Here is an 18,377-nt window from a genome sequence, read left to right on the forward strand (position 1 = left end):
TAAATAGAAACAGGCGAAGCACATCGTAAGGCTATTCTCGGCGCGTGAGTATATTAGTTAGATCAGATCTCCTTTTAATTTTACCATTTTAGCCTTCGTCTTCCACTTCTTTCCAGTTTCCTCCAAAGCTCTCACATCAATAATAAGTAGTAACTCTTATTTATTTATTATTTATTTCGAATATCCAATAATTTTTGAATACACATAGACGTGTTGTGAACGTGTCGAATCTTGCCTTCCTTCATCACGACTTCCAAGTTCCAACCCAACCAAACTCTTTCCCTCTCAACCATTATTATTTCCTTGCATTTCATTTAATACAAAACAATTTCATTTTCTTTTTGCCTTTTAATCTGATTCTCTCTCTTTTATTAAATGTTTTGTTATGAAGTTAAAAGTGTGATTGTTTTCCTTCCTTTTCTCTCCCTTTTTTGTTTTATCTCTTCCATTTTCATGGAATTCCTTTCTTCAAGGTCTACTATTTTCCTCTCTTTCTTAGTATCTATATATATATATAGTAATGTTGTTTATTTTGGATATGAATGAATTTTTATTTCTTATATGCTAATTGTTAAGCTGTGGTTTGCTGTAATTTGAAATTAAAAACAGAGCTTAGAGCTTAATTTTGATGGGGAAGCACGACGATGAGCGCTCTGTTTTTCCTTTAACCAGTCTCCAAATCGGGTAATTCTTTTAACTTTTTTTACTTTTACCATCTGTATGCTTGATCTAGTAGAAGTTGAAATTTTGGCTTCAGACTATGTTCACGGACTCGGATGGACTGTCATAGATATACATGTTTGAGGCGGTATATGCATTTCCTTTTTTCGAAGTTTTTCATATATGTTGGGATCATATTTCAATGCTCATTTCCGGTATATGCGTTTATGATTAGAAAAATATGAGTTGGTTAACATCTGCTTCAGCTGCTAGTCATACTTCTTACAGTCATGTTATGAATAAGCTTCTTCAGTCTTTTTTTTTTTTTTTTCCGATTTCTGATTAGTGACTTTTTTTTTCTTTTAACGAGTGTTGATACATTTTTTTATATGGTAATTTTGTGTGTTTCTAGGACTTCATTTGTAGAAATATCAAATCCTGGGCGTTAATCAATTGATTTATTCTAAGCACTTGCTTTATGGGAAATATCAGAATCACTGAGTTATTTCTCAGGGTTTTCCACTTTTCTTATGTATTATATTAAATTTTATTGTCTAATCTCTGATTGCAGAGACTTGCAGTCTTATCTATCGGATCTTAGCCTTTTCTTGGCCCCTGAAAGTAACAAATTCTACATTTTGGTGGACAACCGGCCATGGCTCAGGGACTTAGGTTCACGTCCTGCTCACTTGTGGCAATTGATGGTTACCAAGGTTGTTGAGCACACCTTTTATTTTGATTCTTTTGAAATATATGGTTTTATTTAATTATTTTTAATTTTCAAATGATTAGAATATTTTAATGAATTTAAGTGGATTTTTTTCTTCCTATTTACATTTTACAGTCCAGGTTATCTCCTTTTGCTAACACCAAAGGTCGTAGGGCAAGAAAGGATGGAAAAGAAGCTTCTTCCAAATCAAATGCTAAAGATGCCAAGAAGTTGGAGAGATGGTTCTCTTTGGTAGATGCTGCAATGCTGTCGAAAAAGAGAATTTTGCTACCTGTTAAGACATTGAAAACCTCTTCGCTTCTTAGCAATGAGCTGCATAGGACATTGTATGGCTTCATTGTATTTGAAGTTTCATGGTCCAATGTTCGAGGTCTTAACTACTTGAATGAACTTCAGGTATTTGTTCTTGTATGTGCTCAATAATTTTTTTGTTTGTGGTTCTCCTTCAAGGTCTCCGTGTTTAGCAATTTTCTTCTCATTTTCAGACTGATACCTCTCTAGCCATAGAGGCTAAATTCATGCGAAGATGGGAATTTGACAGCATTGATCAAGCAGCAAAGTGTCTATCTTCATGGTTCTCCGGAACATTGTTGGAGCAGCGGCATCTGAAGGAGTACCTGAATTCGACAATTGGTATGTTTTTGCCTGAATATTTTATGACACTAGAACAAAAGTTGTCTTTATGATTCTCGAGTTGCACAAGATTACCTTTCCTCAGCATTTTATATCCTTTGGACTCACAATATATATGTATATATATTTATGTATGAAGTAAGAAATTGCAAACTGAAGAAGTATGTCTGCAAGAACCAAAGTATATTTGGTCACTTTTTATCTCACTAGGTGTAAGTACAATTGATGGAGGGTCAAATCAACCTTTGAAAGTCTTAAGTAATTTAAAATAAAGAAAGCCTGTTCAATGTGTATTTTGATAATTTTACCACAAGAGTTTAGCTTATCGAAGTCAAGCCAAACTCATTCTCATCAGCTTTCTGTCTCATTTTCTCTATTCTGTTCCCTTTGAACTGAAAAATATATTGTTAATAATCAAAACTCCCTAGCACCAAGATTAGAAAAACCTGAACGGAGGTTGAACCAATTAGATCTCTGCCTTCCAGTTCAGCGGGTTGGACCTGGTGGCTAATAATTAAGAAAGCTATTCATTTGGCCTAGTCATGAGGTGTTTAATATAAAACTAAAATTTGGAGTTTCAAATTTCATTAACAACAAATAAAATTAAAAAAAAGGCAGTTCAGTCTGGTATTTGCCAGGTTTATAACTGGTTAACTGATTCGACCAATAAGTGGTTTTAATATAGTGTATGGATCGAATAGGCTGCCAGTTTGACTGACCGGTGTTGTCCGGTCGTCTAGCATTTCTTTTTTTGCTTCCAGCAACCTAGAAGCCCTATAGAGAAGATTGTAGTCTCTCACTTTTAAGTAACTTTGGTAAGGATAACTCAGTTATATTGCTCAAAGAGTGTGGTTAGGAGCCGGAGCATGTCCTCTGCATGTCAATTTTGCTGCTTACCACTTGATAACCCTTTGAAGCCTGAACATTATCTCCCTTTTTCTTTTTTCCCTCTCTCTCTCAATGCAATAAATTTGCTGTGTTGATACAGTATGTAATTTGGATGATATTTAGGGGAGGTCTTCTATGATGCTGAAAAGGATTTTCCCAGGTCAATCCCTTTTGACGATGATGAAAATATCTGTGGTGATAGTTTCAGCATTGAGGAAGATTTCCCTCATGATCATTGTGGCAATTTCAGGGTTTATCCTGGAACAGTGGAATGCGATACTTCTGAACCGCACACTCCTCCTCCTACTGGGCCTTATAAGAGAAGGAAAGTAACTAGGGCAAATGGTACCGGAGTTGAAGTTGATGCCTATTGTGAGGAAACCCGAGGGCAAGCTGAAAGCTCATTAGGGAACTCTAATGAAAATGCTGTGGAAGCTACGGAGTATAGGGATGTTCTTATTTTGTTTAGATTTGATGATAGAGATCTCCCATTTAAGTTACAGCAAATAATAATGCCTGATCTGAGGTTACTTCATTTATTGGAGGCTGGTCTTCCGTCTTGGGTGATATTCCTTCAATCATATCCTGGCTTCTGCCATATCTATCGCCCATGGATGTGCCCTCTGGCCAGAGCTCTATATGTTTTGATTTCAATCATTACGGTTCTAATAGGATTTTATGATTTATACAAAAATGTCCCTGTTCTTAAGGCAACTGCTTCTCGTTTATGTGGGCCACTTTTTGATTGGATAGAAACCTGGGAGATGGTGTCAAGGATCAAGTACTTGGGAACTATGCTATTTCTACATAACTTTCAGAAGGCTGTTGAGTGGTTTTTGACAGCAACACATGCTACTCGGTCATTTTTCTCTGTTCTTTATTTGCCATTAGCAGAACCATTTATGGAATGTTGGGGCTTCCTTTTGCCAATTTGGAATATGTTCAGTGAACTAGTGGAGTGCTTATTTTCAGTCATTTGGACTGTGTTTGGTTCTCTCTGCAGTCTAATGGAGGATCTCATAGAGGTTCTACTGAGGCCCATATGGTTCATTGGCTTGGTTCTCTGGAACATTGGTAAGTCATCAGATGATTGAAATTCCGTAAGCTATTTCTTTTTTAAGGGCTTTGATTTAATATATTAGTCATGTTCATTCTTTGTATTTCATGCTACTACAGTGACTTCCATCTTGTATCCTATATTTTGGATTCTTTGGGAAATACTATTTGCCCCAATACGCCTGGTCCTTGCATTATCCAGTATTGTGGCTTTTGTTTGTGGCTTCATTTCTGATTTGGTTGGAGATATATGGAGGTTATCAAGTAGCATAATTCAACTTGCTTCAGCTTCTGAAGCTACAGTGAGCAGCACGTATGAGGTTTCTGTATGGCGTTCACTTTGGAATGACCTTTTTTCCCAGGTTAGAAGACATTACTGTATCTTGATTAATATATCTTTCTTTATGTTTATTTTACTTATATTTTCTGTTCTCTTTTCAGGTTTTTCGTGCTGTCAGAAGTATATTAAATGGATTTGTTGCCTTCTTCACGGCCTGCAACAGACATCGCCTAAGGTTGTCACATTTTAAATTTATCGTGCTCTATTTTATACCATATAGTTAGTCTTCTCTCTTTTAGATTTAACCAGAGAGCCAGGTAAATGCTTGCATGCGCTGTTACAAATTATGCATGAAATGTTTGCCCATTTTCCTCCAATCATTTTTCCATTTATTCAATGATGTTTTTCACTAAAATAGTATAAACTAGTAGTGTTAATTATGCAAGTTCCATGGAAGTTAGGTAGTTATCTTTGTATCTGTTCTGTTTAGCTCAGGATTTATAGTTATCAATGACCTGCTTTAACTCTTTGGTTAGAGTGTTCTTCATTACATTCATCCATATTCTTTTAGCTGTTTTAACCGTTCTTCATCACATACCTTGGGTTCAACCATGATGAAAGTTACTTAAAAAATGCTATGCAATCTCCCCATCTTAGCAAATAAGCTTTTAGAATTCCAGATCATATGATTATTATATATATTATTCTCTAATTGATTTCACTATATTCTTGTGATGATATAGCAATCTGCATTATCCTTTTGAGTTGTTTGGGCTAGTTTTCTTCTAGTTGTGTTTGCAAATGAAATTCTTTTAAATGGTCTGCTAGCTTGGGACAATGATAGAATTTTTACACCCAGGCATTTTGTATTTCTTGCAAAAGGACGCTTTTTGACTCTTAAATGTCATATTCTTGAAGTTTACAATGTTGACTTTCTATTTCCTTTTTGAATGGTCAAGTGTATAGTGTTATTTTTGACCTGATCATTTTGGTGCTATGGTGTACAGCATTTATAATCACGTACAGGATGTCATTCAAAGACGCTTTGGTGGAGTCCCAAGATCACAGACCTCAGATCCTAGACGAAGTAAATCAACGTGTGGAAATCAATGTCAAGTAAGCAATCTCTCTACTTGCTATTGCATCAAATGGAAGACATGAATCCTATGTTACATTGAGTCAGGAATAAGTGCTAGATACAAGCATGCATGCATCCATCATGGATATGCTCAATTTTTAAAGAAAATGTTGTCATCTGTTTAGATATCGAATATGGATATTATAGGGAAAAAGTGAAAAGTTTGGGTAACATAGCATGAATCTTTTAGTTGTTACCGATGCTTACATAATTTTTTTTTTCTTTATCATGGATTTTTGCAGTCAGAAGTAAGGAGAAGAGTCCATAGTAAAAATTGTAGTCCTGCAACATTGTCATTTTGAGTCCAAAATATTCAAGAAAGTATCCTTGTACTGGCCGGGTCCGATCCAATATCATGCAAAAGATCTTTTAACAGGCAGTTCAGAATCGAAACCGAACATGAGCAGTCGAATGGTATGGTTAGAGATAGTTTAATTCTTTGATTCCTTTTGTCTTGGAAGCTACGTATAAATTCTCTATGTTCATTAACTGCAAGCCTTTTATTACAGTTTAAGCTTCTGGAGAATGAAAATTATGTATAGTTTCTCTGTATATTTATCAGAAAAAGTTTCGACTTTAACCATGTCTTTTGGGTTAATAAATGCTATTTGTTCTAGTCTTACAGTAACATGTATTATGATTTTCCTTAACCTATTTAGGTTTCTGTAAATTAAATTCAAAAACGAAATTTGATAAGAATTGCATCAAGTTAACATTACTTAGTTCATTGATGTAAATAAAAAAAAATTTAGTGCGGTAATGCTTTTATCTAGAGTTGATAAATGATTTTTTTTTTTTTTTTTGGTTTTCAGTAGCATGAAGTTTTTATTATTACAAATTTTGGAGAAGGGGTTTAATAGAGTTGTATTCGGTGCCAGCATTAAACAATTTCGTCACTACAATTGAGGCTATGGCGGACAAATTAATAGTAGATTATGACATGATGATGCGAACTCGGTCGCATCATGTTACGATACAACTTGACGGTATCGACATTGGCTCAAACACGAGAGTCTTAAGTGCAAAATGAAGTGTTAATTCCAGTTTGTTAATTTAGTTGCTGGATAAATAAGGATGATTATCACTTCTAGTTTTCTTAGCTATAGTTTAATTGCTGGAATAAAAGTTAATTCGGTTTTAGTTAATTAGTTAATTAATTAGTTAAGTTCCATAAATATGTCATGGTTTAAACATCAATAATTAGAATTTAAACGTGTCAAAATCTGGATATTTTAAATGTGTTTTAAGTTTATTAATTCTGTCCAATTTCATACAGCTTTAATTCTTGTTGGGATGACATTTATATTGACCTATTAAACATGTTCTTGTTTTGGACAGAATTAATACATGTTAAAAGTCAGATTTATTAAATTTGTGTTAGCCTATTACATCTTTAATTGAGTGTTTAATCAAGTGTCTCTTGTTTTTCTACAGGTTCGGCTGAACATACATGCTGCCTTTAAATTTAGCTAAACATACATTGGAGCCATTTAATTGCAAGACAAAGTACCTGAATGTTCATGCATTTGAAAGCTGATCCTTGCTTTCTCCTAGGTGTCCATTCGACAAGGGGATACATGACCAATGAATTCAGCCCTTTGCTGTACAGCTGACTCTTCAAAAATCAGTGTTCACACTTGAGTCCATTCCTATCCAAGTGTTCACACTAATGTCTATTCGGCTGGCCATCAAACTTCATTCAACTGCTGTACATGCATTCGGCTGACCAAGGAAGATTCAATTAATACTTACCCTCCTTAGCTGATAAGGAAATTTGCAAAATTCAGTTCACCTCCAAAGTGCATTCAGCTGACCATTCGGGTATTGCAAAGGTTAAGGTTGTTGGCTTCACCAATGATTAGATGCATCCATTTGTTGACTCAATTATTCCAGCTCAAGAACCGAACATGACAAGATGAATTGCTCAGCTATTAAGTCAGCTCCATGGTTGTTCGGTTATAGCAATAGTCAGCTGATCATTAAGTTAATCATTGGATTATTTCAGCTGAAATTTAAGTCAACATTAGTGTTTAATTATTTGCCATTAATTTGAGGCTATACGGCTGGAGCTATGTAAGCTTATAAATAGCTCATTGTAAACTGTTTTAAAGGTTACTTAACTTTGATATTTTTATGAATATTAAGCTTAGTAAGTTATTCAACTCCTAATATTCGTTTGAAACTCGAGTGACTTATTTAGCACCATCTAGTGGCGTCAACTCGATTCTTTTTCTCTGAACTTATCACACTTCCAAACAAGTGTGGCGTTCACCCCTCCTATACCGTAGGTTCCTATCACTCTTGGTAGTGGGTCTCGGTCTATTATCCTTTTAACCAAATTTCGTTACCAAGTTTTGATATAAGAGTAGGGTCGATATTCACCTTTAATATCGGTTCATTCTTCAAACTTGTTTAAACCTAAACTTAGCCGAACTATCACCAACTATTCCTTACAAACCAAACAACTTCAAAGCCTATTTGTTCAGCCTTCAATTACGATACTTCTCAATTTACGATCGGGCATCTACGCAACTTGTATTCAACTCCGAGCACGGGTTTGTATCACATGGTGAAAAGAACTATGTAAGAAGTATAGCTATTGACAATTGATATAAGAATTAGATAAAATTTCGATGAAAATGGTAAAAAGTAGTCTAACATTATGGTGTTTTATGTTTAGAACTTAGATTTTATACAAAAACTTTATAAAATATACAAGTATGCATGTCTAGATTACATATTTAAAATATAAAAATGACATGAAATGAATAATGGAATGTATGATTTAAAATTAATTAATAATGTATGAAATATGTACTATATTAAAATGAAAGAAATAGATTAAATAGAGCAATATGAAATTTAAACATGTGAATAATTATATTAAGAATACTAAATATATTATAATTGTTTATCATGGTGTTGTCATCAATCTTGAGTTAGTGTCAAGTTGACTCGTGACACTAATTTAGTCATCTTAAGTAATATAGATATACAATTAATGGATGTAACAATTTGTGCATAATAAAATTGAAATGTATATAAAATATCAAAATAAAATTTTGGTTGAGTGGTAAATTTAAAATTTTATTAATATACTTGGCATTGGTTCAAGTACTATCACATGCACATTTTTAAATGTTTTTAAAATAAAAGATTAAGTGCTATCAAATAATATAATTTATTTTAAATACGAAAGGACATCATAGTAATTTTCCTAACCGAGTTGGTACTTAGTTGACTCGTGACATCGACTCAATTAGAGACTTAAATAATAGTATAGATAATTTACTTTGTATAAATAATGGCATGGTTGTATGAAGCTAATCAGATCTATCGATTAGACTAAGGGTATCGATGAATCGGTATATATTGGTTGAAGCGAACTAAAAAATCAATTGAATTGAGTTTTATTATTTCATGAATTTTTAAATTATTTATCTAATTGAACCGTACAAACTTGTGACTTGACTACTTCGACCACCAGTTTGGTTCTAAAAACCTTGAATAATGGGTTTTCAGTTATTTCTCAATTGAGTTAGCTTCTGATTGACTTAAGATACCAACTCAAGAATTTAAATAATAACTAATTTTTGACATGTGGGATGCAAGTGCATATATGTGTTTATTGCTTTAAAATATAGAAATAAATAACATATAACATGAAAAAAATATTTTGAGAATTGAAATTAGAGTTGGATTCTATTTTATGTTTACACCAATGATAGATAAAAGTAATTATGATTTTAATGTATTTTATCAAATTAATTAATAAATTTTAGATTTAATGTCAAAACGTTAATTTCAACTTTATAGTTTAATATTAAATTTTTTTTCAACATTTTATATTTTAAATATATTTTCTAATATAAAAATATTAATTAAAATTTTATCTAATATAACAAAATAAAATAAAAATCATGTAAATATCTTAAAGATTGACTTAAATGGTATTCTGAGAATTGATATTAGATAAGTTGTGTGTATATCATAGATAAAATAAATCATGTTTTTAAAGTATTAAAATTATTAAATTAACTAATGATTTTAGATTTAATGTCAAAAATTAATTTCATTTTTTAATAATGACTTGGTATCGAAGTATTCTTTTAACATTTTATATTTAAATATATATTTTAATTTAAAATCATATAGAAATTTATAAACTAAAATAATTTCAAAATTTAACAAATGCAATAAAATCAAAATTTATGAATCTTGATGAAAATTATCTTTCAAATTTACAATAATTTATTTTGTAAGTGAAACAAATATTAAGATAATGTCACCTATTTGTAATATAAAATAAAAATTGTAATAAATTAAAGACAAATTTAAAACCCTTGGCTTCCAAAAGATAATTAAAATAAAATTTAATACTAACAATGTTATAAAAATATCTACATTTTATGTCTTGATATTTTTCTCTATCATAATTTTTTCTTTAACCTATCATCCTTTTCATCATCTTTAATCAAGATTGCTCAACTATTTATGTAACTAATTAATTTGGAGTTATAAATTACCTACACAATTATAAAGCTATAATAATATATTTTCGCAAATGAAGAAATATATAAAATCATAATAATTTTTGACAAACATCTTAATGAGAATCATAGTATAATCTCCTCATACAATCACAATTCTTAAGCCCAAATACAATTTCAATACAATCAAATAAATCCATAGAGATGGAATTTGGAATATTAAAGGATAATTATAACAAAAAAAAAAAACCCTAAGAATAAGATAGAACTTTAGTATCCACCAAACTGCACTATCCAACAATGGAAAGAAAACAAACAAATGGGCAAACAAGAGATTGAATGCCCCCTACGTATATATACAAATATAATAGCTACTTATACAGAATGATAAAGAGGGTTTTTACAAAATAATATAAAAAATTAAAAAATTACCAAAATGTTATACATTTTTTACTTACTAAAATATATATAATTTTTTATTTACCAAAATATATCAAAAAAAAAAAAAAAAAAAAACTGGACCGATTTGACAGTTCCTCGAGTCAAGGAACATTGGCATGCACCAAACAAGGAACCTTGTTGGCGGCACCAAACAAGGAACCTTGTTGGTGGCACCAAACAAGGGTTCCTCATTGGCACACCACTGTGTTATAAACACGAACTCATCCAAATTGAAACAAGAAAAATCGGAAGAAAAGAAAAGAAAGAAGAGGTGTCATGGAAAAAAGAGAAAAGAGAGAAAGAGAAGAGAAAATAAGGTATTTTTTAAAAATAATTGATTATGTTATTGTTATTGTTATTGTTTTGTATAATTTGTATTTTTTTGTTTAAGTTTAGTTATTAAGATTAAAATCAATAAAACTCAAATTAATAATTTTAGTTAGGGTTTTATTATCAAAATATTACAAAAAATAAAAATTTTATAGTATTATTATTATTATTATTATTATTATTATTATTATTATTATTATTATTATTAAGATGTTAGTTAGTATTATTGTTAGTAAAAATTAGTATTATTTTTGTAGTTAGTTATTAATAATTTTAGTTAGTATTATTTTGTATATAAAATTATTAATATTATTATTGTGTTAGTTATTAGGATTAGTGGTTAAATGGCTTTCATGTACAAAATTGAATATTGAAACATTAGTTTTTTTATTTAAGTTATTTATTATCCGTGCAAGATGTTTTACGAGATTTTGTTTATTTTTGATGATTAAATATTGAAGATGGATGCTAAGTTTTTGTATGCGTTTATTTCGATGAGTCATCTTAACAACAAGCATTAATATAATGCAACTTTAAAATAATTAAATTGGTAAAAAGAAATTGAACAATAACCACAATAACTGAAAGTAGAATAATTAAATTAGAATAATTAAATTGATACAAAAAAGTACAAACGTGTTAATGTACAAACATGTGCCATACACCCCTAAAATTGATGGTTCGATGGTGTAGTCCTAGGGGTATACCTATTCGGAGGTCGACGGTCACATTCTGGGTGCCCGCGACGACCGACATTATCATTTGGCGCAGGTGGTGGTGTAGTAAAAACAGGTCCCTCGTTCAGCAGCGACGAACTTGATGCACCTGTGGGAGTCCCATAATGCTACGGATATGGGCCGGGCGAGTAGGATCCGAATAGTTCAAAGTCGTATGCATATTCTGGCCCTGAGAAGCTCGGCAAATTGTCAATGCCTGGCAATTCCGGATGATAGCTATCTGAACCGACAAACCCAGATTGTTCCGGATCTGGCTGGGGCTCCTGCTCGGGCTCTGGTGGTTCCAGAGAATAATATGCCATGGGATCTGCATCATGCTCGGCCGCTGTGGACGATCCCCCATGTCGCTGCATGTGCGGGGGGATTACAACCGACTGACCTCCGTATAAATATGGCTTCCTGCAACTAATGTACCATTGCATATACTCTTCTGATGGTTGCGAGTCGGTAGCCATAACCATCTGAGGTCTTCGATGAAATCTATCATTCCACAGCGCCACAAATTTCCGGTGCTTAATTCCCCAATCTATCACCGATTTTCCTCTCTTATTCTTGCCGTGCACTTCTCCCACCTCACACGGCGGATCCGGGATAGGTTGGATTGCACCAAACTGCCGTAGCACCCGATCCCCGTTATACCACTCGACCATGTTAAAATTTATAATTGGTGCTTTAGTGCACCATATGTACGAATGCACGTACGCAGACGAGGGTACCACGGCGGTAATTTCTGGCGTCCGGTACGGCGTCTATATAAACTACATGATTAATAACATGGTTATAATTACCCATAACGTGTGCGTAAGATATAGAAAGTAAGATGTCATGAATATGACTATAGCATGAATATTAGAATAGCATTTTACCCCATCCCGGGCATACTGTTCAATCATGAGGCGGTATAGCGGGACATCAGACGATCGCCGATGCCGGACGACCACTCCACCTACAAAAAACAAATATAGCGTTTGAGTTGGTTGGTAACATTAGTCAATATATTATGACTACAAATAACGAGAAGTTATATTTTATCACCGCCAAGATGGATAAACATACGATTGGTGTCTACCGATGCCAAAATCGGCATCCGTCATGTACCAGATCGCGGCGGTGAGAGGCATCCGCCAATGTCGCGAACTTTCGGATCACACCCGACAAAGCTCTCGATACAAGATCGCTAGCACACCGAGCCCAGCTATAGGAGCTAACATCGGACAAGTCACCTAACAGGGCAAGTACATCAAATGCACCTTGTCGTTGCTTGCATCGAGCATCGCCTCCCCTATGATATGCATGATGTACGCCGAGCGCAGCACATCAACTCGCCTTCGATGGTCGTCGCCGATAATTGTCCATACTTGGCTTTCACCATATAAATGATAGGCGAAAATATGACTCACCGTCCCGGTGAGTCTCCTAGAAGTCGATAGCAAAGTGCATCCGGATCGGTAAATGTAGATATTCCGTTCACGGGACTCCCGTCAATTGGGAGCCCAAGCTGCAACGCTACATCCTCCAAGGTCACCGTGCACTCCCCGCACGGAAAATGAAAAGTGTGGGTCTCCGGCGCCACCGCCCACTAGCGCAGATATTAAATGAAAGCGCAATACGGTTAATCTTGGATCGTCTACGGACCCAAATCCGGCTAGCTCTAAGTACGGCATCAACCGTGCATCCGGAGTATTCTTCAAAACACTCACACGGCCCCTTAAAACTCGGTACGAGTCCTGATAGTGTTAAATTACAGAAAAAATTTTACGATAACATTATTTCTTTGTACGTCTATCCTTTTTAAATAAATAGAACTCGTGATTAATAAATAATAACTCATACCGCGTTATTAACCGCATCAGATATGTGGCTTTTTTTGCTAATCAATGAAGCCATTATGATGCCTCGCAAGTTGAAAAAAAAAGTTAGTAAAAAACTCTTACTTGACCATTTGTTCGTATTTTTTTTTTCCGCATTTTATTACTTTAAAAAATATATTCATTTCTAATTTTATAATTTTACATAATGTTTTAAATTTATTAATTTAGTGTGTTTTAAAATTAATTTACTGTAAAAAACCATTATCCTCCATTTACTGGGTTTTTACAAAATATTATAAAAAATAAAATTTACAAAATATTACTACTTTTTTATTTACAAAATATTACAACTTTTTTATTTTGGTAAAATAAAAAAGTTGTAATATTTTGTAAATAAAAAAGTTGTAATATTTTGGTAAATTTTTATTTTTATAATATTTTTGTAAAAACCCCATTTACTCGTATTATTTAGTGTATTTAGTGTAAAATTAATTTATAAATTTAGTGTTTTTTCCTTTTTTATTCTTTTTCCTTTTTACTTTTTTATTATATTTTGGTAAATAATAAAATTATATATATTTTGGTCAATAAAAAAGTTATAATATTTTGGTAATTTTTATTTTTTATATTATTTTTTATAAAACCCATAATAAAACATTACAAAAATAATAAAATATTTAAAAATACCAAAATATTATATATATTTTTATTTACCAAAATAAAAAATTACTAAAACCGGTTTTTATTTGGTGTAAGAAAAAATCCTTATCCACGCCATTTGCTCAGTATTTTTTCCGATTTTATTTTCAATAAAAATATTTTTATTTTTATTTTATTACTTTATATTATTTCATTACATTTTTTAAAATATTTGTATTAACTATTTCTCAATTTTTAAAAGTTAGTAATACACTATTATTTTGGCCATTTGTTCGTATTTTTCTCTCCCATTTTATTATTTTAAAAATATTGTCATTTTAAATTTTATAATTTTATACTTTTTCAGTGCATTATGTTTACATTTTATTAAAGATATAATTTTTTCGCATTTTCTTACTTTCGGTGAATATATAATTATCGTTTTTCTTTTCGTATTTTATGTTTTCTTAAATATATTTCTTTATCATTTTACTTTTAATGTTATTTTCCTAACAAAACTAATTTCAACATCCTAAGTCAATTTCATAAAAAATTCCTAATCAACATATAATGTACATATCATTACTTTTTCATGCTAAATATATCTCAAAATTATATATCCTAAATAAATTAATAAAATACGTAAAATGTACTTAACATTATTTTTAACACACAAATATTACAAAAATCTTAAATTAATAATAAAATTACCTTATTTTCTTTTTTTTACTTCCTTCCTTCCCTCTTCTTCTTCTTTCTTTTTTTTTCTTCTCCTTTCCTTTTCTTTCCTTATTTTCTTTCTTTCCTCCCTTTCCTTTTCTTTCCTTCTTTTCTTTCTTTCCTCTCCTTTCCTTTTCCTTCTTTTTCTTTCTTCCTTTCTTTCTTCTTCTTCCCCTCTCCTTCTTCCCCCCACCAACCGACCACCCTTAATATTTAAGGTGGTGCCGCCAACAAGGAATCCTTGTTTGGTGCCGCCAACAAGGTTCCTTGTTTGGTGTCATAACATGTTCCTTGACCTGTGGACCGCCAAATCGGTCCAGTTTTTTTTTTTTTTTGGTTTTTTTATATATTTTGGTAAATAAAAAAATTATATATATTTTGGTAAATAAAAAAATGTATAACATTTTGGTAATTTTTTTTATTTTTTTTATATTATTGTTGTAAAAAACCCGATAAAGGGGCCTCTCTATTATCATCAATAATATAAAGAGGGGATATTTTAATCTTGATCTTGTTGCCCCAACAACAATTATGCGGGAATTATTTCACAAAGTAAGTGTCTCAATAATTAATTCTCCATCTTTTGGTCGAAAAGCAATGTTGATGAAGATGTGTGGGTGTACCATTTCATAGTGAACATCGTAACTTTTCATGAATTCTCTTTTTCTTACTCAACTAGAACTTTGCTTTTTCTTTTTCTTCTGTTTTTTTTTCCTCAGGATAAAAGAATGAAATGATATTTTTATTCCAAAATTTGCCTTTTCTTCTCCCTATGAATCAAATTTTTCTTCGCCATAATGGTTTAGTTATTACCAATTATATAAGTCGGATCCTAAATGTAAAAATAGAAGGGGGCATACTCTCTTCTCTATCAAAATAGATAATATTATCCATATAATGTATAATACAAGGAATTAACCAAATTTGCTTGATGTAGAGGCAATCAAGAAAAGCCGCATAAGTAAATATATAACAAATAGAAAAGTGGACTAATCCAACCAATCTTCCTTGGACACTAGAAAGAGCCATTGGTTTATCTCTCCATCGAATCAAATTAAATATAAATGTGCGTATTCATGAACCTATGCTAAAGTTCGAATCAAATTCTTTCCAATATTCATGATAATAAATTAAGAACATAAATCTAGTAGCCTAATAAGAAGCCCAAATAAGAACAGTCACGCCCAAACTGATAAACTATTCATACCATATAGATATAAAAAAAGAATATTAACTAAAATAAATAAATAGAAATGTATAAATAAATGACAAGCTCCTGTTTCTTTGGTTTTTAATTGGTGAGGCCCTCTATACATTGGAGCTCATTCCTTCATTTAATTGGTAACTTGTACAGTTCATACTCTTCGACTCTACTCATAAATTTTCCATTAATAGATCTTCCACAATGAGATCTATCATATATAGAATGATATGTAAGGATGATGATTAATTGACTAGCTGAGCTTGTCATTCTTTGCAAGAGGCGAATCATAATATTTTTTTTCTTTTTAAATAGGTTTTTCCTCGCTTAATGGATAAGCATTTGCTATCAATAGAGAATTTTTTCTCATCTTAAATTCCAAGATTGGATTTACGCCAATGGCAACCATAAATTCCATACACAATAGAAGGATATGGTAGATCCAGCCTTTTTTTTTAGATAATGAATAGACGAACCCCATTCTATTCATTGGTACGGATCGTCAATATTGAAAAAGTTGTTTCTTTTTTCTTAGCCCATGATTTGAACAAGCTGCATATACACCCCGTTAATACTGCAGTACAACAAGGGGGAGATAAAGAAGAGGATATGATGGTTGTCACCTAGTCGGGGCAGAGTGTCGAAGGTTACAAAGAGTGGAGGAGAGGAAAGTATTAAGGCTAAGTGTAGGAGATAAGTTGGTAGAGTATAGGCTTGGTATCTTTGGAGAGTCGATCCCTTCTCTCGTTCTTGGAGGTATTTAAGCGAGAGGTATTGTGTAATGCGACATTATCGTGCTGAACTTTCCAATTAATCATCATTATAGAGTGCATGGAGTGGATGTCTTTAATGGGATAAAGATATCTGTGATGGGACAAACCCTGTCATTCATTATGACTTGATGGTACAAAGTAGTTGAACCCACGCAAGGTTTAGTGACCAACAATATCATGTTTCTAACGGAAGCTTATGTTGGAAAAGTGGGTTTGAAAAATGCAACGGTAAATAAGTTTTAGGGAAAACTAGAGTTTTAATTCTTTTTTTCCAAAAATAAGAACTTGGTTGTGATATCTAAAGTAATAAACACTTAATCAGAATTGTATCTTTTCGATTTGTCTAGGATGAACGTTTTGACCAAATAGTCTTCTCCGCTATCCTCAAGCTCTAAATCAAAAAAATTTCCACAAAATTACCATTGGGGCAATTTCACAATTTCTCTAAACTTTTAGGCCAAGTTATAAATAAAAAAATATCTCTAGAAATTTTTTAAAATAATTTCTTCAGAAAATTTTCTCTCTACAACTTTCTCTTGAACTCAAGTCTATGAAAAATAATAACCCATGACTCTCTTTATATAGGGAGAGTTTAGAGAGTTCAACTATGATTAAACTTAATCACTTTAATATTAAATTAATACAAGATAAGTAATATATTAAATATATGAAATTAATAGAATATTTATCTAACAAGATAAATATTAAATTAAATTTAATATTAAGATAATCACTTTAATATTAAATTAACAAGACATTATCAAGATAAGTATTAAATTAAATTAAATATTAAATTTATTAAAATAATATTATTTTTGGAATAGTTAATCTGAAATCAAATTATCCGGTAGAGTTCCAGTATGCACCCGCCTACATCGCACCACACCTGCTGCTGCTATCCCAACCGACACATCTATTCACGCCGAGGCCATGTGCTACTGCTATTCCTTCCTTGTGCCATGTGCACCTTAGCCATAAAATTCACGGCCCTTGTTAGTTGTGCACCACACTTCCATCACATATAGCTACCAATTGATCACCCTTCCAACCAACCATCAATTAAAAACTTCTGTTTCTAATTTTATTTATTGAGTATTTAATTTTTATACAAAGGTGTAAGAAAAATTTTCTCCTAAATTTCAATTTTATTTGATTATTTAATTTTTCAGTTTATTGAATTATTAATATTTTATGCAAATTGAATTTTTGAGAAATTTTTTTTCAAATTACAGAACCACAAAACAAATTTCACTATGAAGAAGCCAAAACGAGATACGATAGTGTTTTCAAGAATCAACAAATGCACCTTGAAAAAGGCTTTACACTGAAAGAAAGCAACTATACCAATTTCATGGCATGCATTCGACAAATTGTCGAAGCTCTCAATTGGGAGTTGTTTTGTGAGAAAAGACCTAGTGCAGATGAAGAATTAGTTTGTGAATTTTATGCGAATTTGACCTCAAACAAATTAACAGAAGTTTCTGTTCGAGGAATCAAGGTACCAATAAGCTCAAACGCTATTAATGAATTCTTTGAGTTACCTGATTTTGAAGACGAAGATATTCTTCCTGGATGAGAAATATCGAGGCTGGAAATCTGCAAGAAATTCTCAAGGAACTTACAGTTCCGAGTTCTAAGTGGATTGTGTCAAAGCATGGAACTCTTATTTGTCCCAGAGAATATTTGACACCATTAGCGAAGGTATGGTTCTATTTCATTTGATTCAACCTTATGCCTATTACACATGGGACTACAATTTCATTAGAGTGAATGGTCTTGTTATACTCGATTTTAACCGTAAAGACCATTGATGTGAGAAAAATCATTTTGAGAGAAATGCGAAATTGTGA

At 32.0% G+C, this 18,377-nt stretch overlaps 1 protein-coding gene across 4 annotated transcripts; it reads left to right on the top strand.

Annotated features, from left to right (window-relative positions):
* The first annotated feature begins 213 nt into the window (after positions 1-213).
* On the top strand, positions 214-7,554 carry LOC105800214 (hypothetical protein). 4 transcript variants are annotated; one of them, XR_008197838.1, is made up of 12 exons: positions 214-473; positions 610-684; positions 1,232-1,373; positions 1,505-1,786; positions 1,876-2,023; positions 3,035-3,985; positions 4,088-4,329; positions 4,409-4,482; positions 5,255-5,363; positions 5,628-5,799; positions 6,198-6,371; positions 6,820-7,554. XR_008197838.1 is itself a non-coding variant. In XM_012631205.2 (10 exons), the coding sequence occupies exons 2-10, from the start codon at positions 629-631 to the stop codon at positions 5,685-5,687; spliced, it is 2,064 nt and encodes a 687-aa protein (XP_012486659.1). In that variant the 5' UTR covers positions 214-473; positions 610-628; the 3' UTR covers positions 5,688-6,005. The 4 variants fall into 4 exon arrangements, 1 of the variants encoding a protein (XP_012486659.1); XR_008197839.1 differs by lacking the exon at positions 6,198-6,371 and having other exon boundaries at positions 3,035-3,071; positions 3,162-3,985; XR_008197837.1 differs by lacking the exon at positions 6,198-6,371 and having other exon boundaries at positions 215-473.
* The last annotated feature ends 10,823 nt before the right edge of the window (positions 7,555-18,377 follow it).

Source organism: Gossypium raimondii, chromosome 7 (genome assembly GCF_025698545.1).
Source record: "Gossypium raimondii isolate GPD5lz chromosome 7, ASM2569854v1, whole genome shotgun sequence".
Lineage (NCBI taxonomy): Eukaryota > Viridiplantae > Streptophyta > Magnoliopsida > Malvales > Malvaceae > Gossypium > Gossypium raimondii.